The 25,241-nt window shown below is 36.1% G+C and overlaps 1 protein-coding gene across 1 annotated transcript in view; it reads left to right on the top strand.

The window, feature by feature from the left end:
* LOC139758793 (progestin and adipoQ receptor family member 3-like) overlaps positions 1-21,145 on the top strand; it is a 39,514-nt gene extending 18,369 nt beyond the window's left edge. The window contains exons 5-10 of the mRNA XM_071680602.1: positions 1,198-1,360; positions 3,798-3,950; positions 6,403-6,482; positions 8,536-8,659; positions 16,602-16,692; positions 19,314-21,145. Of these exons, the coding sequence (XP_071536703.1) occupies positions 1,198-1,360; positions 3,798-3,950; positions 6,403-6,482; positions 8,536-8,659; positions 16,602-16,692; positions 19,314-19,456 (754 nt within the window). The 3' untranslated portion in view covers positions 19,457-21,145. The remainder of the gene's footprint in view (positions 1-1,197; positions 1,361-3,797; positions 3,951-6,402; positions 6,483-8,535; positions 8,660-16,601; positions 16,693-19,313) is intronic.
* The last annotated feature ends 4,096 nt before the right edge of the window (positions 21,146-25,241 follow it).

Here is a 25,241-nt window from a genome sequence, read left to right as displayed (position 1 = left end):
TAGTTTTTGGGTAGTGGATAAAGAGAGGCAGAATGAAATTTTAGGAGGAAGTACATTGTTTTGAAGTGAGCTGTCTTTAAACACATATCAAGATTGGTTATAGAAAGACTCCCTGAAAGAGTTTGCGTGAGATTACTTGTACTGGGGAAGAAGTGAAATAAGGAGGAATGAAAGAGTTAGGGGTATGAAAGAGAAAAGTGTTGTAATGAAGAAATGTACACATTGTGTACATAGGGTTTGCGATGTTTGAGAAAGGGTTCTGCAAAGGCTGTCTTGGTGAATGTCATGAATGAGTCCTGAATTTGATTAATCATTATGCGTTCACGAGAGATTTTTATGAAATGGGACACTTACAGATGTATTAAATTTGAATGACATTTTATTGTAGATGTAGAAGAATAGCTTTTCTGAAAGCTGATAGTCAAAGTAGAATTTAGTTGATTAACTCTTGATATGTTATTTAACCCTTTCATTGCACTACATCACCATTGTGAGTCAATAAAAATCATTATCTTTAGAAATCATTAGGAACCTAACAACACAGCTGGAAAAAATGTACTTCACAGACATCCAAAGATTGTTGAAGAAAGTGTAATTATGTCATTTCAGAAGGAGCACTGTAAGGAGTCACAATTATGAACAATTTCATGGAAGAAGAAACAATTTTTCTTGCATGTTTTCACATTTTGATGAAATAACATTTTTTTTTTTTTTTTCATTTTCCATATAGATAATGTCCTCTCTGAGTAAATGATAAGTGAATATGTGAAAAATGCATACAAGATATATAGAATAAGTACCGTATGATATGCAAGTGCTACTACGTATGGGATGTATGAAGTCATGGCTTTTAAAACAATATGTTCTGGTGTGTGTAGAATGTAAGCATACTTGGAGAAAACCTAGAAGCATCATATTATGTCCCTATTAAGGCATACAGTAAGAGCCCAACACCTCACCCCAATATGGAGGAAAGTTTACTATATTTATGGGTTTCTTCATTGATATATGTCGTAGAGATGTTCTGTAAGTTTAAGCAAAATTCTGGATCTTTTTCATTTTTTCTTCACGGAGAAACTACCTTTCCAGAAAGAATGTGCAATGACAGGGTTAACCAATTTCAGTCATGTAAATTTTTCAATTACGCAGTAACTACTAGCTCTGATTGACATGTTGACATTGTGCTTATATTTTCAGTGCTCTTTCCTGGAATAATGAGACTTTAAACATATGGTCTCATTTATTTGGATTTGTTGTATTCTTCGGGCTGTTTGTGTATGATGTGACAGTAGTTTTCTACAAGTACAAAGGAACCGAGTATGATGCTATTGTTGCATCATTTGTCTTGTTCTCTTTCATGGTAAGTAAGGCTAGAGTACAATTAAAGTTGTTACTAACTAATTTGTATGATGAGTTTTGATATCAGAATTGATGGAAATGTAGAAAATTTAATGTCTTGTCTGAATTGATATTCAAAGTATGGTCATCAAAACTGAAAAGTGTTTACATCTTGTAACAAATTAAATCTACAAATTACTTGATTGCTTGGTGCATAAGGGATAGTTTGCTTACTGTATACTTTTATCTCTCAAAGTATGCATGTGACTGTACCTGTGAGCAGTGTCTACAGCTGCTTAGACTGGTTAGTGCAGATTTATATGACCGAATGGAATGTTAAAGGAATGAATTTCAAGTGAGAGATGAAAGATGTTGATGTTTTCAGAAACGAGACTGTTCTGAGACCTTTTGGAGAAAATAGAAGGGTGTTGAAAGTGATGCCATGAATTTTGATTAAAGATGAGTGGTTTAAAGAGATTTTTAATTACAAATATATAATCTACAGGTTATTAGTTAAAAAGTTCAACTGTGTTAGGTTTGAAAAGTCTGTAATAGTTGCCTATGCATCATGAAATGATAGAAATGAAGTTGAGTACTATGTAGAAAATTTTTTGAAAAACTTGAAAATATTTTATTGGAGAAGCTAATTATGATGAATGATTAAAGATAGATGGAAAGATGGTCTAGAAGTGTCAAGAAATGTCAAGAAATTCACTTGGTATATGTAAATAGAAGATTGGGCAAAGAGAAAAATGATTAAAAAGGCTGTGAAAGGTATTGTGCAGGATGTGAGGTCTTTGAAAAGGTTAAATGTGAGTCTATCATATCATATATTGATATGTTAGATATCCTTTTATTTCAGTGGTGTACGGCTTATGGCTGTGAATGATAAAATGAGGAGGATATAGTGTGAGAATTTATTTTGATATATTAATTTATTTTCCGTAATCGCATTTTTCCGCATCAGCGAGGTAGTGCAAGGAAACTTGAGGAATGGCCCAACCAACCCACATACACATGTATATACATAAATGCCCATACACGCACATATACATTCATATATGTTTCAGCGTATACATACACAGAATATACACATATACACATATACTTATTCATACGTGCTGCCTTCATCCATTCCCGTCGCCACCCCACCACACATGAAATAGCATCCCCCATTCCAGCGAGGTAGTGCCAGTGAAGGACAAAAAGGGCCACATTCGTTCACGCAGTCTCTAGCTGTCATGTGTAATGCGCTGAAACCACAACTTCCATTCCACATCCATGCCTCACAGACCTTTCCATGGTTTACCCCAGACGCTTCACATACCGTGATTCAATCCAGTGACAGAAAGAATTTAAAGAATGAAAGTAATAAAATTTATTTCCAAAATAATTTAAGTGAGAAGCTGAGAAGTGTCAGTTAAGCAGCAGAAAATAAAATTGAGATTATAGACTTCCAAGAAGACTGGCACTGTAAGAATAGATTGTAGAAAGAATAGGAACAGTATGGTGGAATAAAAACAATAGGATGATGGTTGATGAAAAATGTTTTGAAGGAGGTGCTTGATATTTCAGAAAATATTGTGTTATGGTGGGTAAGAAGTGCATAGAATCTTTAGTGATGGAGAGAAAAATTGGTGAATGTGAGTGGAAGGAAGGCAAGTGAGGATCTGAGAAAAAGTCTAAATACCAATTTTAGGATGAATAACAATTTACTCTGTCAGAAGGTAAATGGTGCAGAAGGGACTCTTTGTGTAAGATTTTTGTGCTGTAGATAAGTCTGGGAGACTGCTTTTGATAAAGAATAAAGTTTGTGACAGATGGACAGAGAGAATTATGAGGAACTGTTTGGGCAAGATGGTATAAGAGACATTGGCATAGATTTTGTAGCATAAGAGGTCAGAAGGTTGAGGAAAAGATGTGGTTAAGAGAAAAACATTACATAGTTGAATGAGTGATGTCATGTGATATCAGAATGTATGGAGAAGAATTATGTAATTTTTAATGAGCTTAATTATTTGGCAGTGATGATTAGTGGGAATATCCAGTAGGAGAATAGATGATACAGGGAATTAGCATGTGAGAGAGATAGGCAGAGGTGGAGATGAATTGCTTGGAGGTATTTCATTTGAGAATGTTAGAGATATTAGATGTGATTGTGCTGTGGATTTTGTGTGTGTGTGTGTGTGTGTGTTTGAGAATGGAAGTGTGAATGAAGGCATAAGTGCACGTGACGAATCACTTTATTGTATAGAGTGGAAAAACTGAGAAGTGCCCCTACTGGCATGGAAGCCATAATTCACTTTATCATAATGGACTTGAAATTAAGGATATGCATGAGTGAAATGAGAAGCTGTATATTCTTGGTCCAACTTATATAATGGATTCAAAGATACTCGAAAGACCAAGAAAGAAAGTATTTTATCAATTTTTGTCACACATTCCACTTTTTATTTCAGATATGTATGCTCCTGTCTTCTCTGTACCACACCCTAAACTGCCACTCTGAGGAATCTTGCAGGAAGTGGCTCTCTTATGATATATTTGGGATATCAGCATCTTTTTTAGCTATTTTCCTTAGTGGTATATACTATGGATTTTGGTGTCCAGAGGTAAGTATTATTACTTCTTTTTTTAATGGTAAATACACAAAAGAAAAAAACATGACATGATGAATGTTATCAAGAGGTTCAATAAAATATTTGCCTTAGATACTCACTTGTGAGTTTTGTAGTCACACTTCATCTAAATGCACTTCAACTTTCTTGCTGTTCTGAAGTGGCTGGCTTGCTAAGCAGCTGTCACTAACCCTGTTGATACCCAGTAATATATTGGTTCATGGCAGCCTGCCTGTTTGTATACTAATTATATAGTTAATATCAGTCGATATGTAAATTTTTTTTTTTTTTTTTTTTTTTTTTTTTTTTTTTTTTTTATACTATTCGCCATTTCCCGCGATAGCGAGGTAGCGTTAAGAACAGAGGACTGGGTTTTGAGGGAATATCTTCACCTGGCCCCTTCTCTGTTCCTTCTTTTGGAAAATAAAAAAAAAAAAAAGAGGGGAGGATTTCCAGCCACCCGCTCCCTTCCCTTTTAGTCGCCTTCTACGACACGCAGGGAATACGTGGGAAGTATTCTTTCTCCCCTATCCCCAGGGATAAATGTATAGTTGATATCAGTTGATACGTACCCCTAACAACCAAACGGTCAATAATAGTTAACACAAGTTAAAGTCATTGTGAGGAATTGAAATAGTGTTCCTCTGGCTTTTGAAGAGGCAGATACACATAAGTTATATATCACAGGATTTTGGATTGTGTTTACATGTTTGCACTCCAGCCTTATTTTGGATCTGTTGCAAATACATGCTAGAATTAGGAACAGCTGTGGGGGACACTGAAAATGGTGAAAATCATCAACACATTTAATAGAGATAGATGGATATCGAAAAATATGTTATTATGGCAGGGAAAATAACTAGGCCAAATTGAGTGCCTTTTGACACTCCACAAGAAACTTAGTCCTGGATGATAATGCATTATGATGGATTACGGACTCTTTGGGAGTGATCTAAGAGTAAATTGTAAACAGAGGGGAGGAAGGATGGGTGACATACCAGAAATATATCTCACAGAAAGCAGCTGGTTGTTCCTCATAATCAAATGCTTTCTTAAAATCGGTCTATAACGTGAGAGTAGTGCACATGTGTGTTATGCTTTCTAGTAATTTAGTTCAGACTATAAACAGGGGAAAGGCAATATACTGTTGAATATTCTCTCTGACTTATAATGCAAAATGTCACAATATGAAGACCATGCCTTCCTGTGTTTTATCAAAATCATGCGCTAAAGACTACTAAATTGACAAAACTTTCCATAGATTTTTTCTACAGTGAGACAGAGTGAGCAGAAGATATATCATGCAGCTTACCCCATGATTAACTACAACTAAACAAATGTTGCAAGGAAGTGAGAGGAAGGCTCATGCTCTTCATTGGCATACTCAAGCGATATGGAAGATCTTTGCTGTGCTGAGCATCAGTGATTAATTACCAATGTGCAGTTGTTAGTGGTGATAAGATTACCTTCCCTGATCTTATGGAAGGTTTCCTATGTATTCTTTTGATCAGTTAAGCTCGAGACTTTGGGTTAAAAGTAGAATTGTGACTGGCTTGCCCATCTAGGATTTAATAATGAGTGCCCTAAATTCAAGCCCATTTTCTGCAATTATTTCATAAACGGTATGATTGATTTGTTATACCATCCAAGGACCCCTTTTATTGGCATCTTGCTGCTTCAAGGCTGAGCTTCAGTCAGGAGCAAGGAAATGATGGACTCCTTTGAAATGAAAAGTTCCTCAGTGAGACAGAACCATATTTTGTCCATCGACAATGGTATAGCCTCACCAAAATTACTGTTAACTAGTAGAGTCTCTGTAGCAGTATTTAGTATGCTTAGCTTTTTCACACAAGAGTTTATGATTTAGAAATAAATAGATTTAAACAAAATCCAAAGGAAAGTCTTCCATCTTCTTGTAGAAAGAAAACTTAACAAAATTGTCACTCATTGGGTTTATAAAGTACAGTATGCTGTGCAACATTTACTTATACTATAGGCTTCTGTTAAGTTTATGCAATGCACAGTTCCAATTGGAACAGTCATTAGAGATACAGATAGATAAATATTGTTCTTCTGAAACCTATAATCATGTTAATTTTCTTAAGCTGTAATGCATTAATCATAGTGTTTTGTGCACAACAATCACATACAGGAATTTTTCTGTTCTTGTTTCATATGAGAATTACATTTGAATGTAATAATTTTATATATCCAGACTTGGTTATTTTCCTTTATATCAGAATGCCTTGTGCAATAGAACATTACTGTTTATGATAAAGGTATCTTTCTTCACTATTTATTTTATAGTATTTCATTGATTCAACTTACAGGCACAGGTGTTGTGCCTAAAGCACCCCTGTCATCTAGATGCTTCAGTTTAATCTTCTTCATTGCCTTAAGTCTTCCTGTATCCACTGATGCTATTGATAACTTTTTTTTTTTACAGTACCTCAACCATCGTTACATGTATATGAGTTTGGTGTGTATCCTGTTTGCTGGAGCTATGGTATTTCTCCTAACCCCCAAGTAAGAAAAAATAGTTTTGTGTCAACCATGAAGCTTCAGTTTTTCACATTAGGCTTCTAGGAAGTTTAAGAGGAGATTTCTTTTAAGGTGTCATGTGTGTGTTTTCCCACTCATTGAAATGTCAAAAGCTAAAGTGCATTTGCTTTGAACATTTATCAAAGAATTTTCCTGGTATACTGTAGCTCTCATATAAATAAAGCAGTCACTTATTGCATGTGCTATAAGAATTAAGTGTTCAAAACTTTGATGAGAAGACTGAAAAGAAATAGGTGAACAAAAAGACAATATTAGCTTATGTTTTTAAGCTTTGGTTTATTTGACTGCCAGTGCCAGAGAGCATTTCCAGATGTTGAGAGTCACGAGACGATATGGAAATTGTAAACTTCATCATTTCATTTGCACTTGTTAGAGCGTTTTCTTCTAATTGTTTTGGTGAGCTAAGTATGTAATTTACAAATTTTGATTGGAAGCATATGACCTCTGCTGCTTGTTGTAAATCCCTGATTAGATTTATCCCTTGTTTAGCAGAACATTAGTGTGGGATCTCAAAGATTTTATCAAAATATAGATTTCTGGTCCCTCAGTAAGTGTTTTCAATTCAAATTGATTAGCTAGTAGAAAGTCTAATGGCAATATAGTATAGTGGACTTTTAGGTGGATGTGCATCTTGTGTAAAATGTGATGAATCATCTCAAATAAATTCAATCCATTGTCAGGTTTGGTAATCCCTTATTGAACTTGACTTTTTAAATGTTTTATCATGACAGTGTACTGCAGGATAGAGTAACATATCAGTCATATAAGACCATATGTAAAGAAAAATTAGATCAAAATGTCCTTGTTTTTCTGTAATGTTTACTGGTTAGGAACTAATCACAAACTTTGGTTAATCCTTTCACTCGGAGCCCAGACTTTCATAATTGTGCCAATTTGCATGGGATCCTGAAGGTTTTCCAATTGTAATCTTTTAAACTTGGCATCTTTGAGATCATGCCATTATTGCTGCCATGCTTACAGAAAACTGCCAGAGGCTGTGAGCCTAGGGGGCTTCACTATCCTCTTGATGTTACACAAAAGAATAAGAACCTAGCAGTGCAGCTGTAGGAGACTCAAGTCTAATAGAATTCTTTTTTTTCTATGGTGAAGGCTCCAGTCGGACAAAAGCCCACATGAAAGCCAGGCGTTAACTGAAATTTAGAGAATTATGAAATGGGAAAAGAAAAGACAAGGGAAAGTATTTACGAATTTTTGAGAAAGTGAAAGACCTGTCTTTTAAAATGTGCTAGGTCATAGTTATTGGGAAAGACATGAGAAGATGAGTTCCAGAGCTTCAACATGTGGGGAAAGAAGCAGGTATCAAAACAGCCCACCCTTGAGTTGCCAATTGTCACACAATGATCATGTGTTGCAGCAGCTTGCCGAGTATTGTGTGGTCTAGCTAGTGGTGGGGGCACACAAACACCCAGGTCTCAGGAGCAAAAACCAAAGTAATACCTATAGAAGAGGGAGAGTCAACCAACATTACGGCATAGGGCAAGGGGGTCAAATTTGGAAGTTAGCCTGGGACAGTGAAGTGCTAATGCAAAAAAGTATTACATTGATGTAACAGAAACTAGGAAAATGTAGTAACATATACATCTGGAAGTCCTGACTGGCTAATGTTATGCCATACAATGGTGATATAGGTGCATTTAAGTGAGCTCTTTATTTCTGTGATCAAGGTAAAGTTCTTTCATTGGCATGATGAAAATAATAAAAATATGTTTTTCATTTCTTATTTCTTCATCTCTTCCAGCCGCATTTAGGGACGGAAACTATTTCCCAATTTGCATTGGAAGGGCTATTCAGCCAGGAAGATCTGTGACCACAGATGTACTGTATGAGATAAAAGAGCTAACATCTTATTTTGAGTAATCCTTGTTTGGAGATTCTATCCTAAACTTTCTCTGGAGTTTGTAGAGAGTTGTTAGACAATTATAAGATAGAATCAGTCAAAATTAACTGCTCTGCTTTTAAGAACAGTTATCATGCAGTTTTGTTTTGTATTTTGCAGGTTGATGGGACCAGAGTGGGAATGGGCTCGAGTATCTCTTTTCAGTGGTTGGGCTTTGTCTGGCCTCCTACCCACCATCCACTGGACTTATCTCCATGGGGGTATCACATCAGGCATTGTTAAGGTGAAGTTGTTTTTTTTTAGGCAATAGAGTTCACTTGAGTGTCTAAATTCATAAATGAGTTGATTATCAAAGTAGTATCATACACTTTATCTCCATTACTTTTAATCCCTTGATTATAGAAAATCTCAGCATTCATACCTGTCATCTTGCTTTTTTGTGACTTGCCTTTCATTTTGGTTGATTTTGAACAACTTTGCAACTTTCTACACCCTATAGGTCTTTTGTTTCATAGCAGAGTGCATCAGATTAGATACACCTTCCCTGTGTCTTTCCACTTCATCTTCATTCTCATTGATATTTATGTTCACCATTTTCATGCTTTTAGTTTTTTTTTCATGTTCCCATGCTTCCTCAACATCCTATTTTTAACTATATCAATTGCTTCTTAGACAGCATGTGCTTGCTATGAGAATTTCTTCATTTTTACTTTACTGGGTCCCTGTTGCTGTGTGAAGTGTTGTTAACCCTCTGGCTGCATGTTGCGACTGAATTATGAATGATGACTTTTACTCATCACTGCAGAATATAACAAGTCCACAGCTGTCAAAAACAATTTGTACAAAATAGTGGGAATAAAGTTTTCAAAGTCTGGATGACTATCAGCTGTTTGTGAATTCTAGCACCTATGAGTTAAACCAGGATTGTTTGAAAACAGGTATTCTTCATAATGAGCAGGTTGTGCTTTTGTGGCTTCATAAGGTATTATTTTGCAATTCATGTTGCAACCCACCTTTGCTAGTTTCCCACTCATTTTTGAATCCCTTATTATCCTTCAAGAATTAGTCTTTCCAGTTTCACTATGAGTACCTCCCCATTTCCTATTTTCAGTCTTTTCATACCTCTCTTTATTGTCTTTCCTTTTCATGTATTCTTCCTGATATACCACCTATTTTTTTGTTTTTTTTATTTCTTAATGAAAAAGTGACATTTTTGAGACCCAAACTGACATAGGAGAATCACTTGATATTATAATTGAGTCTGTCCTGTTAAGGACATGAAGACAAACAGTGTCCAGAATGTCTGAAAATGAATGTGTTGTGCCACCTTAATCTGAAGATAGGAAAAGGCACATGCAGTAAATGAATGGGAATGAATAACTTTTGGTAAGGCATGCTTGTCTCTGATACAGCATTAGTTTTATCTCCAATAACTTTCCATTTTAATGTCAGAACAAATATTAGTTTGAAGGACATTGTGAAGGTGCACCGATGATTTCTTTAGTATATAGAAAAATTGACTGAATTATTGTATTTGGTTGAGCACAACAAAAACATGGAAGGCAAAAGGCCATATGGAAGGAAAAGATTTTTATTTTTTTTTTAAGTGGGTTGATAAACATGAGTCCATGGGAATGTGCAGTAATTGGTTGCTACTTCAGAAAGCTTCAGCATTAGTGATTTTGCATAGTATGAAACAGCATGCTCAGGTATCTTGTACACAAAACATTGTGATGTTTGGACAAGATTTTCTAGGCTTTTTAGGTTTAAAGCAATGGAAATATCTATCTATATCTCTGATGCCTGTTCCCTCTGGAAACTCCCATCAAGGGGTGGCCACAGCAAAAGGATCCCCCACTTACCCTGTCCTTACATACCTCTCAAGCATACATCATTCCATGCATTCTTCTACCATTTGTCTCCCTCCAGTATTCTTCCACCCTGTCTGCCCATGTCACAGGTGGTCTTCCTCTCACACCAGTCTCTTTAATTTTACTATCATACACTCTCCTTGTAAACTCCCAGTCTTGCATTCTTTCCACATGCCCAAACGACCTCAAAGTATTGTATTTAACCCATTTTAGCACTCCACAATTTATTCCTTTTGCATTCCCTGCCAGATCACATCTCTCGTACACCCCTGCATATCTTTCATCATTCCATCTAGTCATGCTACATGCACTTCTCAAACAGCTCATTTCCACAGCCTGGATTCTTGACCTCTGTAACTCATTCCATGTCTGCGTTTCAGCTGCATAGGTCAGGGTTGGGAGGATCATGCTGTCCCTTAATCCTCTCTTCACTTCCCTACTTATGTACACCTCCACCCTTCATTATTCTGTTAAGGGACCCTATGACTCTTCTACCCTCTAATGCTCTCACCCTTATCTCTGCTTCCATATCACCACACTTACCCAGGACAGTTCCTTGATACTTAAATTCTCTCACTTCTGCAAGTGTTTTTCCCCTCATATCCAAAGCACAATTTAGTACACTTTCTTCTTTCACTCCTAATGGTTTTATAAAATCTATACTTTCACTTTTCACTCTGTTTCCATTCAAACATCATTACTTTACTTTTACATGCATTTACCTTCAATTGCTTACACTTACACACATCATAAAACACACTTATAAACTTCTGCAACTCCTTTTCGCTCTGAGGAAACAACTTAGTATCATCTGCAAACAGGCTTTCCACTAGCCACCATATCTCACTGCCACACTCCATCTCTGCACCCCTTTTCCCTAGTTTTGCTTTCAGCTCTCTTATCAATCTATCCATATATATATATGTATTAAGAAGCCATGGGGACATCACACAGCCCTGCCTCACGCCTACATGTATCCCAAAACATTCGCTCAACTCTCCATCCAGTCTTACACATGCATTTGCTCCTCTGTAGAAGCCTTTCATACCATCCAACAGTTTTCCCCCATACCTTCACACATCCCATAAAGCATTTCACTCAAACTCTAACATGTGCTTTTGCCAGATCCATAAGAACATTTTTACCTTTTGCTGAATACTTTTCCTCTGTCATCTTTACTACAAAAATGTGATCCACATATCCCCTACCTTCCCTAGAACTTTATCAGTTAATATTCTTGCATACATTTTTCCTGGTATACTTAACAGACTTATTCTCCTAAAGTTGCTAAATACATTATTAGCACCTTTTTCTTTGAATAAAGTGACGATAATAGCTTTCACCCAATCCTCAGGCACACCCTTCTGTTTCCATGCTAAATTACATATAAGATGCTTCCACCCTTTCACACTTTCTACTTCATCCTTCAGCATTTGTCATATTCCATCCACTCCAGGGACTTTCCTACCTTCAGCTTCAGTATTGCCCTTACCTCCCTTTTTGCTGTAGGCCCTTGCATTTGTATCCTCTTCCATCCTCCATACCCATACATGTAACAACTGCTGCCTTCCTTTCTGCCTTCCCTTCTCCCACAACATTAGTTCTTCAAAATACTCTTTCCATCTTCCTTTCACTTCCTTTCTTTTGATTCAGTAATTTCCCTTCCTTACCTCTCATGTTAACATTTCCACTCTTACATCCACCTCTTTCCATTTTCACCTTAGAAAATATTCAGAATGTTTTAATCAGTAAGGTTGTTTTATGTAAAGCATGCTGTAACTAAGATTTTTGTTAGATATTTTAGATACTGTGCTATTTAAGTTGCAATATGGCTATATTCATAAGAAATTGGCTACATTTGTAAGTGGCAGATATATTATCCCTAGTTATTTACATTTTGAGCTTTCTAAACTCTAGGATCAAGTCCTTTGTCATTTCATGTTTCTTTGCTGTCACTGAACTCTGTATACTTTCTTTCCTTCCATGAAAGAGAGCCATCCAACACAAAAAAGCACTTCATACTGTTATGAAAAGTACCATTTCAAGTATAAAAATTCATCTTAAACATATAGTGGCACTTAATTTGTGTGAAAACATTCTTTTTCAAGTATAAAAATTTATCTTAAACATATAGTGGCACTTAATCTGTGTGAAAACATTCTTTTTCTAGTATAAAAATTCATCTTAAACAGATAGTGGCACTTAATCTGTGTGAAAACATCCTGATCCTCTGTGACTGCTCAGATTCCACCACTCAGCACTGTAACCAACCTTGGTATCTGCACATGCCAGATCTGTCTTAAGAACACAGATAGCCTTAAAGAACTTGGAATTTCTTTTAGATGCCAAATAATCTTTTTTTTTCTAAACATTTACCATTACTCCAATTATACAGGGAACAGATTTGTTACAAGCCTCTTATCTGGAGCAGTTTAGCTCGAGATATATACTTGACTGGGTCGAAATTTAAAAAAATATGACATCAGCTTTCTGTGTGACCTCATAACATGAGACACTCTCCCTGTGCCCTACTCTTGGTGCTCTTGCTGTTTCCTATGGATATTACTTCAGTTTTACTTCCTGAAGAGTAGCTGTTTGCAATATTTTGACATATCAGGCCTCCCAGTGTGATCTCATAATTTGACATGCTTCTCTTGTACCTTACTGTTGGTTCTCTTGCCTTTTTCTGTAGATTTTACACTAGCTTTTGCTCCTGAGAGCTGGCTCTTTGTATGCCTCCTCCATTACTTTAAACATGCAGTGCTCAGAGGGGCACTGTACATGTTTACTGTGTCGCCATTAGCAACTTGATGGTGAATGATTATGATGTCTGTTTCTTTCCATGTGTTACAAAGCTTTGTATTATTATTATTAGTATTATTATCATTATACTTAATTGCCATCTTCTGCGTCAGCGAGGTAGCACAAGGAAACAGACGAAAGAATGGCCCAACCCACCCACATACACATGTATATACATAAACACCCACACATGCACATATACATACCTATACATTTCAATGTATACATACATATACATAGACATATACATATATGCACATGTACACATTCATACATGCTGCCTTCATCCATTCCTGCCACCACCCCACCACACATGTATGTATGTATACATTGAAATGTATATGTATGTATTTGTGCGCGTGTGGCGTTTATGTATATACATGTGTATATGGGTGGGTTGTGCCATTCCTTGTCTGTTTCTTTGCGCTACCAAACGCTGACGACGTGAGACGGTGGTTGAGTATAACAAAAAATAATCATTATTATTATTATTATCATTATTATTATTATTATCATTATACTTAATTGCCATCTTCTGCGTCAGCGAGGTAGCACAAGGAAACAGACGAAAGAATGGCCCAACCCACCCACATACACATGTATATACATAAACACCCACACATGCACATATACATACCTATACATTTCAATGTATACATACATATACATAGACATATACATATATGCACATGTACACATTCATACATGCTGCCTTCATCCATTCCTGCCACCACCCCACCACACATGTATGTATGTATACATTGAAATGTATATGTATGTATTTGTGCGCGTGTGGGGTTTATGTATATACATGTGTATATGGGTGGGTTGTGCCATTCCTTGTCTGTTTCTTTGCGCAAAAACCTTCGCTGACACGTGAGACGGTGGTTGAGTATAACAAAAAATAATCATTATTATTATTATTATCATTATACTTAATTGCCATCTTCTGCGTCAGCGAGGTAGCACAAGGAAACAGACGAAAGAATGGCCCAACCCACCCACATACACATGTATATACATAAACACCCACACATGCACATATACATACCTATACATTTCAATGTATACATACATATACATAGACATATACATATATGCACATGTACACATTCATACATGCTGCCTTCATCCATTCCTGCCACCACCCCACCACACATGTATGTATGTATACATTGAAATGTATATGTATGTATTTGTGCGCGTGTGGCGTTTATGTATATACATGTGTATATGGGTGGGTTGTGCCATTCCTTGTCTGTTTCTTTGCGTACCTCGCTGACACGTGAGACGGTGGTTGAGTATAACAAAAAATAATCATTATTATTATTATTATTATTATTATTATCATTATACTTAATTGCCATCTTCTGCGTCAGCGAGGTAGCACAAGGAAACAGACGAGGAATTGCCCTGCCCACCCACATACACATGTATATACATAAACACCCACACATGCACATATACATACCTATACATTTCAATGTATACATACATATACATAGACATATACATATATGCACATGTACACATTCATACATGCTGCCTTCATCCATTCCTGCCACCACCCCACCACACATGTATGTATGTATACATTGAAATGTATATGTATGTATTTGTGCGCGTGTGGCGTTTATGTATATACATGTGTATATGGGTGGGTTGTGCCATTCCTTGTCTGTTTCTTTGCGCTACCAAACGCTGACGACGTGAGACGGTGGTTGAGTATAACAAAAAATAATCATTATTATTATTATTATTATCATTATTATTATTATTATTATTATTATTATTATTATTATTATCATTATACTTTGTTGCCATCTCCTGCGTTAGCGAGGTCGCACAAGGAAACAGACGAAAGAATGGCCCAACCCACCCACATACACATGTATATACATAAACACCCACACATGCACATATACATACCTATACATTTCAATGTATACATACATATACATAGACATATACATATATGCACATGTACACATTCATACATGCTGCCTTCATCCATTCCTGCCACCACCCCACCACACATGTATGTATGTATACATTGAAATGTATATGTATGTATTTGTGCGCGTGTGGGCGTTTATGTATATACATGTGTATATGGGTGGGTTGTGCCATTCCTTGTCTGTTTCTTTGCGCTACCTCGCTGACACGTGAGACGGTGGTTGAGTATAACAAAAAATAATCATTATTATTATTATTATTATTATTATTATTATTATTATCATTATTATTATTATCATTATACTTAATTGCCATCTTCTGCGTCAGCGAGGTAGCACAAGGAAACAGACGAGGAATTGCCCTGCCCACCCACATACACATGTATATACATAAATGCACATACACAGACATATACATATATACACATGTACATATTCATACTTGATGCCTTCATTCATTCCTGTCACCACCCCGCCACACATGAAATAGCATCTCCCCCTCCCAGTGAGGTAGTGCCAGAAAAAGACAAAAAGGCCACATTTGTTCACACTCAGTCTCTAGCTGTCATGTGTAATGCACCCATGATTTATACCCCAGATGCTTCACATGCCCTGATTCAATCCATTGACAGCACGTCGAACCCAGTATACCACATCGTTCCAATTCACTCTATTCCTTGTATGTCTTTCACCCTCCTGTATGTTCAGGCCCTGATTACTCAAAATCTTTTTCACTCCATCCTTCCACCTCCAATTTGGTCTCCCGCTTCTCCTTCTTCACTCCATCTCTGACACATATATCGTCTTTGTCAATCTTTCCTTGTTCATTCTCTCTGTGTCCAAACCATTTCAACGCACCTTCTTCTGCTCTCTCAGCCACGCTCTTTTTATTTCCCTTTCATTACTTACTCGATCAAACCACCTCACACCACATATTGTCCTGGAACATATTTATTTCCAACACATCCACCCTCCTCTGCACAACCCTATCTATAGCCCATGCCTTGCAAACATATAACATTGTTGGAACCACTATTCCTTCAAACATACTCATTATAATGTTCTCGCCTTCCACACATTCGTCAACGCTCCCAGAACCTTCACCGTCTCCCCTACCATGTGACTCACTTCCGCTTCCATGGTTCCATCCTCTGCTAAGTCCACTCCCAGATATCTAAAATACTTCACTTCCTCCAGTTTTTCTCCATTCAAACTTACCCCCCCCAGTTAACCGTCCCTCAACCCTACAGAACCTAATAACCTTGCTCTTATTCACATTTACTCTCAACTTTCTTTGTACCTTATAAGATTTTCTGTAACAGCTACAACCTTTTTTAAACACAAGCTTTTCATATTTCCCAAAATTCGTAGATGTTTCTTTTCATTTTTTCTGTCACTTTTACTATTTTTTTATTTTTCATTCAAGGCTTTCCTTGTTTGACTTCTTTTGGTGACTTGGGCCTTTGATGAGAAATTATTAAATCAGACTTGAGCTTTTTCTTGTTATATCTGTATGTCAGGATCTCTTAATTTTCTTGGAAAGAAATATTTATATGATGATCACAGTAGCCACCACTGATTCAACTTTCTCTTTCAGATTTTCTTGCCTCGTATCTTTGTTATGTATGGCATCAGTGCTGCTGCTGTGATTGTTTATTTGTGGAAATTTCCAGAAAGATATTTCCCTGGTAAGTTGTACATTTCTTTTACTGTTTTTCTCTCATTTATAGCAGTGCAATGCATGAAGAACTTGCCACAAATATCAGAGCTACAGATAATTTGTGCACCTAGGGAGTTGCAAACTCAATTTCAGTATCGCAGAAATAGCTGTGGAATTTTACATGTTGGTTTGACAACCATTCAGGTGAATTAGTTATTCCTTTATTTCTTGCACCAAGAAACGAGAACACAGACGGAATTAGAATTGCGGATAGAAATAGGTATGGAAAAAATGAGTATACTAGTGTTTTTTAGTAACTAAACAGCATGTGGAATATAAGCATTGAGATAAATTTTGGAGAAGTCGATGAATAGTTGAGAGAAAGCGGAAGGAGAATATAAAGAAGTGATATGTTTTAACCTTATCACAGTGGCAGTCCTGATATCCATCTTACATTGTGTGCAAAACATTATTAAAGATTCTAAAGAGGTATCTCCATGCATTTGTTATTACATTTAATTAGAGCATAATTTTGTAGATGAAATGATATACAACTCAGCCAGGTAAATTGTAGCTTACGGGTACTGTTTCCTTTGATGTAAGCTGCTCCTCTGCCAGGTATATGTGGTACTCCAGGAGTTCTGTTAGACATACTTGGTGAAATGAATGGTATTTTTAGATGAGTTTAAAATAAGAAATACAATTACCAGGAGTCTTTTACTCATGAAAGGGATACATTTCTGAACCCTGTTCATAAGTTGAATCGTTCCTAAGTACGAAAATGTAAAGAAATGATAATTTGCATGAACTTAGTGCAAGTATCTGTAGATTCCTGTAATAATGTAATCAATATTGCATTCGAGATGATATATTTAATGAATTATCATATTAAGCAACATTCAATGACAAATGCACATATAAGTAGTTCAACAGTTCTTAAACATCAGTGACCATTTGAATGTTAAACTAGAAATACTTTGAAACTAATTCGTAAGTATGAGTGTTCATTTTTCTGGTGTTCGTAAGTAGTTGGGGACCTCCAGTTCTTAGAGTTTTCATCACTGATATCTCATACAGGCCTCCGTGTTATCCATATTGTCTAACCAAAATGTGGAAAAAATGAAGGCAGGAGGATCTGGTAACAGTACATGGATACCAATACAAAAACTAATGGCTGCATATATCACCTTGAGGTGGAGGCAACTGGCCACAATGAGTGGATTAAAGGGAGTTTTTAAAAAGGAAAATGATGGTGCATTTTATGATTGAATTTTTATACCAATAATCCAGTAATAATCAGTATATACTGGAATTTCTGTGCACATTGATAATATCTTATGTGTCTGCTTTATGATAACTTGTACAGTCCTTCTCAGTTTTCAAGAATTAACATTGAGAAATGAATGGTTGGTCTTCATGTACTACATGTAGCCAGAAAATGCACGGAAACAAATGGTATTATGCACAGCATTATACCATATCTCATCATGATGAATGTCTAACATTTTTCAACCTAGATATCGTTTAAGTTATGAAGGTGAAAATTAGTAGATGGAATATATAAGCAGACGTGTATTCTAGAGTGATATACAAAATATACAGTGTTTGCAAAAAACATTGTCAACCCCTTATATATTTTCAAAGGCAATGCACAGCTAAGGTTTATTGTGGATGCAAGCGTATGACACTCTCTTGGTGAAATCATCTTACATTTGGTCTCTGATACTAGAATGTCTGACAGTTTGAGGACAAGCAGCCGACCTCAGTGTGCCACAGGGTATCTTGAGGGAAGGATGTTCTTTCTGTAGTCTTCCTGGTTGCCACTTCATTTTGTGAATTTCTCTTCTGGGTGCTGTTCTTCTTCCACCTCTGCTTCACGATGGTTGGCTCTCACCTTTCTAAGGAGAAGAAAGCCCAAATTCTTACGTGGAAGCAAGAAAATATGGGCACTTGTGACCTTTCTAGGTACACTAGGCATCAGGTGATTGCTTCCTGCACCATTTAGTCCTTTACCTCATTCAGGAGATCAAGACCCTAGAATACTTCAGGAACCTTGCCAGTTCCATGCCTAGACATCTGCAAATGGTAATCAAGGCCAAAGAAGAAATGAAAAAGTACAAAAATGTAAGTGTGACATTGCTTTTGAAAATGTATGGGGGAGGCAGACAAGGTTTTTTGTGGACAGTGTTTGTAGATCTTTAGCATGATATCACTTATTTGCTTGGATATGTTGCATAACACATGTTGGAAATGGTCAACAAATACCTAGCCCTTATATATTAAGATGGTAGGGATATGTTAAGAGAAAACCAAATGAGTATACCTTAGTAAGATAAGCAATGTTCATAGTTTACATCCTTCTGTTTTTGTACAGTGGACCAGTCTTGCAAAATTTTCCATCTTTGATTCTTTTAAAAATAGTACATTAAGTATTTTTTCACTACCTTACTTACCCTCATCCTTCACCGTCTCCTATACCGGACCAAGTCAAGGAGCATAGGCTTAATTTGGACTTGCTTGATTATTTTGATGATTTTGATAACTGTTATTTCACAATAAGTGTAAAGCGAAAGATAGCTCACCCTTAGTCTATAAGATATTCTTATTATATACATACAAGTATTTTATATAATTAACTGTATTCTGCAGGTCGTTTTGATTTCATTGGAGCATCACACCAGCTGTGGCACATGATCATTGTTATTGCTCTGGTGTACTGGCACCAAACTGGCTTAGAGTATGCACGCTTTAGGCTAACCTACGGATGCAGCATGACCATGGTGGATCCTTGAAAGGTTTACCACAATAAGGAAATGAACCTATTGGATATGCACATTCCTTCCCCCATTTAGCTTGGGGAAACAAAAAAAATGAAAGTCCGGGTTTTAGCAAAATAACCTTTGGAAATTTTAAAATTCACCTTAAGAACTATGAAACAATATATGATACCATTAAGACAATCACAAACTCAGCTTGGGTGAGGGCAGGGGAATGGCAAGGTGGTGCAATTGTTTACATTATATACACTGACGCACAAATTAGCATGAATGTATGTACTTATTCTACCGTCATTATATAACATTATTATGAAATATATTGGGTTTAATGAAACATTTTAGTTAAACTCTTCTAACCATGACACCACAGTGATATAAAAAATTTTATATCTACATTTTCATTGATACCTCGTCACAAACAATAACCCAACATTTTTGACTTAATTCATATGTACTGCCATCACCTTACCTGCAGCTATTTGATATGTAACTCGTTGAAACAGCCCTAGTTATAGCTATAAAATCTGTGATAGTTACAAAGAATGAGAGATATGGTCATGTGGCTGTAATATATTGGCCTTTGAAGCTGATTTTAAAAATTGCTAGTGCTCAACAGCTTACTTAATGTTACAAGTAAGATTGCTACTGATAATCAAATATAACAGTCTTCCATAACATCCCTACCTCAGAAATGTTGATTCTGACTCATTCAATTTGTGTGAAGGTGACAGATGCAAAATATGATGCTTTGAGACATACCCCTTCCACATTTTGCTAAATGTTAGGGAGCTGTTGGGTACCTCATACATGGAATTATGTATTGAATGCTGGAAAAATCTAAATTTTTTTGTTCTCACTTTCCACACAGAAAATTGTATTAGATAAACTTGCCTATCCCATCTTTGGCAAAAAAGATTGTTTTGTAATATATGATGGTTTGCTAATAAAACAGTCTTTTATCATTTTAAGCTTGATAGGATATAGTGTAACAGTAATGATAGATGTTCTTATTATGTAAATTTCCAATATACTGTAGCCATTATATATGATATCACACATTATCATTAAAAAGATCACTAGGGCATTACTAGTATAAGTACAGTATCAATAGTCTGCCTCTTATTGTTAAACATATATTAGGTGTTATCAAGTCAGACTTGCTTATCCCTTAGCTGAATGTGCTAGACAGATACATTACACATAAGAATTTATAAGAGGCATCAGTACCTACTCTATTAATTGCTTGTAGCATTTAATTTTGAATACTCGTTTAATGAAGACAAAGTCTTATTTGTTAGGATTTACAAACTGTCGATAAGGCTAAGGATACAGTGAATTCCACCGTAATTGGACTCTTTGAGTAAAGCCTTTTAAATGAAAAGGCTAGTGAACAGGGCAAATAATTTTTTAAAGGAAAAACATCCATATTTTGTATGTAGTAGAATATGGGATGAAATGCCATTCCAGCAGAGGAAAAGACCCCTGACAGCTTCAAGATGCCTGAAAGCAATAAATTGATAATTTTTTCCCTTGTTAACCACCATGGTGTTAACATCTTATCAAATCTTTGGTAGTGTTTATTTCTTACCATTTAGCTCTTTTAAAGAGAGAAATAGAATTGACAGAGGTTCACAGTTTATTTCAAAAATACAGTTTAAAACCAGTACATTTATAGGTATGATGAGGTTACCTGGTAATGAAAAATGCCACTAATTAAGAATACAATAAAGAAAGTAATAGCATTTAATAGAAAATGCACTTAAGATACAGTTTCCATAAAGTTCAAGGTGAGTGATGTCTCAACATGCGTCCTCTGGAATAATCACACTGGTACAAACTGAATCTTTGTAGAAATTCACTGGAAATCTGTGTATGGTTCAACATGCATGTTTAATGGCTTGTGATGCATGCCAGCCTTTCAGTTTCAGAGATAGTTAGAATCCCATTCCCTTCTATTTTGTCACCAGCACAGATTTTACAGTGCTTGGTTTACTGGTGATATCTCCTGTTTGACTCACCTCTTGTCAAACCCTTCAACATCTCCAAGCTCTTTGACAGTGATTGGCATAAATCTTTGCTTTCTGAATTTTATTCCTGTGGGTTTTTTTTTTCCAATGCATAGTTTCTTTTCTTCCTTTCCAATGCATTAGTCATTGATGGAAAGACTTTACTGTTCTCCTAACAATCATAGTTTCTCAGGATTCCGTCACATTGCTTACTCTCTTTATTCTGTGTATATTTGATCTTTTTTCTTCTGCCTCTGACCCTATTCCTTCTTCTGCTAATGATTCCACTTTACTCACTTCAACTCGCTTTCCCTCCCTTCCTCCTTGTAATACTTATTATTTTTCTCATACTGAATGTTTCCTTGCTCATTTCATACCTTTGCAGCATCTCAGGTTAAATCCAGTAGAGCTGAAATGTAATTTTATAGATTTCTATTAAAGAATTATTTATTTCCCAGTGTTCAGTTTCAGAACTCCACAATTAAATCCTGTTATAAGATCAATATATAGGGCTTAAACATATATATCCTGGAAACCCCATATAACCAACATCATCAAGTCTGCTTACAAAAAGCATGGATGTTGTATAGATCCTGTAACTGTTTTCCTAGTGAGCGGTAATTTCATATCTGTAGGAGATAGGTTCACCCCAGCATGGAGTACTGCTTGCACATCTAGGATGGTTCTTCCTCCATCTATTTATTAAGCAGAGTAGAATCAGAAGTTTTCAGTTTCATCATTTCTCCTCCCATCATCTTTTTTCCCCTAATCCTTTTTAAGTTGCAGTGGTTTTGCTCTTTCTTGTTCTACAGCATTTACATTGCCCTATGCTCTTGTCTGCTTGTGTCCCCATCCCAAAGGCTTGGATCCAAGGCATGCAAATAGTTTCTAAGAGAAGGCTGGACAGTTAAGTTTTGACTTTCATGATACCTCCTACCATTGAACAGCTAAGCTGTGGAATTGTCTTATTTCATTCATCATTTCCTCTTCCTATAACATTTCAATCCTTAAGATTCAGGTCTGCAAACACATGTTGAACCCTGATTAATTTCTTTGTTTTTCTCTATTTCTTTTACCTGAGATGGCCTTTGAATGGGGCATGTTTTATCCTTGCATGTGAAAATATAGAGTTATGATATTATCGAATGATCATTTAGGAACAAAATCATGCAAAAAATGGAAGACCAAAAACTGTCACAAATTGTGGTTATTGTAAACATATATGTGTTAATGATAGTTCACTTCACATCATATTCACTGTAATGGTAATGTTGATTTAAGATTTACTACAGTGCTTAGTATATGTAATTGTGTGGAGTAATGATATATATAAACAAAAGCATTCAAAAAGCAACATAAGACTAAAAGATACTGCAAATTGACAAATTTTATAAGCATTTGCATTCCTTTGTCAATGCACTTCTCGTCATACTTGCTTTAATGATGATGTGTGTTAGGTGTTATAATATTTTTTGTTTAGGTATGTATAATATTATTGGCAATCAGTGTCACACATTACATTTAGTTGGGAGATATCAGGAGTACTTACCCTGTCATGCAAAAGTGTCGTATTCCTAACCTTTTTACCACAATATTTGGTTACTTCTTTTCTATCATAGCTGTTTATTATTTCTTCTCCTTAACAAGGTAGCACTAGGAATAGGCAACTGGGATTTACAGGGAAAATCTTCACTTAGCTTCGTACTTAGTTCCCTCTTTTAAGTAATGGTACTGGTGGAGAGGATTTCTGCCCCTCCTACTCTTGTCCCTCTTAGTCACCGTTTACAACATGCAGATGATACGTAGTGGTATTCCTTATCTTCTATCCATTAGGGTTTTAGAATGCACTTCTGTAATTCCTCCAGAGTATTTCAGTCAGTCGCATTCTGCCTTACCTTAGTTATGCAAGTACATTACAGAGGGCCCCTATTATTATGTCATTATGCTATACATTGTTTTGCACGTTTGTTATCAGTTTATTAGAGAAAAAGATCACTATATGTCAAATAATTTTACACTAACATCGTTTTCCAAGAGAAAGAAAGATCAGTATAACATGAATCTCATCCTGGCTGGGTGTTGGATGATGGAGAATGGTCATTTGAGTGTGCTGTGGCGTCATGCAATGTCTTTACCAATAACTTCCTTCCGCCCAGTCTCGAAGCATTTTAGTGGATGTGTGTTGCAAGTGCTCCATGCTCTGATATACTGTATTGTGCCATATTACATAATCTTAAAATGATGAGTGGAAAACCTAGTATCGGTGGAAAGTTGTCTAGTGTTTGCGCAAGAGGCACTGTAGCAGTGTTGCTCACAACGTGAAAGTTGATGCAATACAGGACAGTGGATATGGAGAACAGGCTGCTGTTATTTTGTACCATCCCGCCTTGCCTTCCACCACTGTGCATACCACTGTCAAGAATGACAAGATTATGGCAAGCCCAACCAGTCCATTCCCAAGGTAAGAATAAGAAAATATTTGCCTTATTTCTTATCATTGTTTGAGTGTTACATAAATACACTTGTTAAGGATTTCGCGTACGTACATTTATGTAAGTTAGGTGGTGATGAACATGTCAAGAACTTATCCCAAGCTAAGTACGGTATTCCTTATGGAAATAATATGTACCTCATACATCGTTTTGCTACGTCATGTTTTTCCTGGAATGTAATCCTGTTGTATACCCAGGACCCCCAGTACCTCTAGGCATAACCACCATTTCATTACAGTTGTTGCAGCCCCATACATTTTGAAAAGAATTTTCTTTTACCTTGAGATATATATTGACTCGGTCCTCTGTTCTTAATGCTACCTTGTTGATGCGGGAAATGGCAAAAATGTATGTTAAAAAGAAACAGAATAGCTTGCAATAATTGCTAGCTGATTTAGTGATACAAATTTGTTCATGGGCTGCCATTTATACCTACTGATTGGTCACCAAGCCTCTTTGCATTATTTTCATGTATCATCTCCATTGTGTAACCAGCTTCAGCTTCAAACAACATGCATACCATTTTGAATGTGGTAATACTGGACGAGAAAACTAATTTCGGTCATTTTCATGTTTTAGAATTTATGTAACACAAAATGTGTCACATTTAGTCATGATTCCAGTTTGAAGTTAAGATATTTGGTTGTGAATGAGCTGCTATAAGGAGAGATTGGATGCTGCTAGGTGTTTTTGTTTGATTATTATGGAAAATTCACTCATTAAAGAAAAATTAGGGATTCTCTTTCTGTTCCTGTGGGGACCCTCGTAATTGCTTGTATGGGAGAGGGAGTTCTAATCTTCTTTGCCCTCAGATTAAACTATACCTTTCAGTCATACAAACTTTAAGTTTCTCACTTTTGACATATTTCAGTTTATTTGTACTTTCACTGTCCGTTATTCTTTCCGTTATATTACTCCATTACCAAAAAATGAAGATTCTCAGATTTGTACCTGTCTTTTTCTTTTCCTTTATTTTCTTTGCCTTTGCACTGAGTATGACTTTTCCCCTATTTAATTACTATTTCAACATCTAACTCCTTAGGAAGTTGATGGCAATTATCCCACTTATTCTTTTATACCTGTTTATTTCTTCCAAGGAGGATAAGAGCATTCTTTCTTTCCTTGTAATTCTCATTGTTTAGATTTAGTACATTTGCAAGAATTGTTCGACTTTCTAACATGGTATATTTCTTCAAATGTGGGTGTTGAACAGATGATGCATACTCCACTTAGATTGAACATAATAGATTTCTACTTAGATGTTTCCTTTTAAGTGTACTTAAAGGTAGTTTTACCATTATC

This window comes from Panulirus ornatus, chromosome 2, assembly GCF_036320965.1.
Source record: "Panulirus ornatus isolate Po-2019 chromosome 2, ASM3632096v1, whole genome shotgun sequence".
Classification (NCBI taxonomy): Eukaryota; Metazoa; Arthropoda; class Malacostraca; order Decapoda; family Palinuridae; genus Panulirus; species Panulirus ornatus.
The sequence above is the reverse complement of the archived record's forward strand: the minus strand, read 5'-3'. Positions and strand labels throughout refer to the sequence as shown.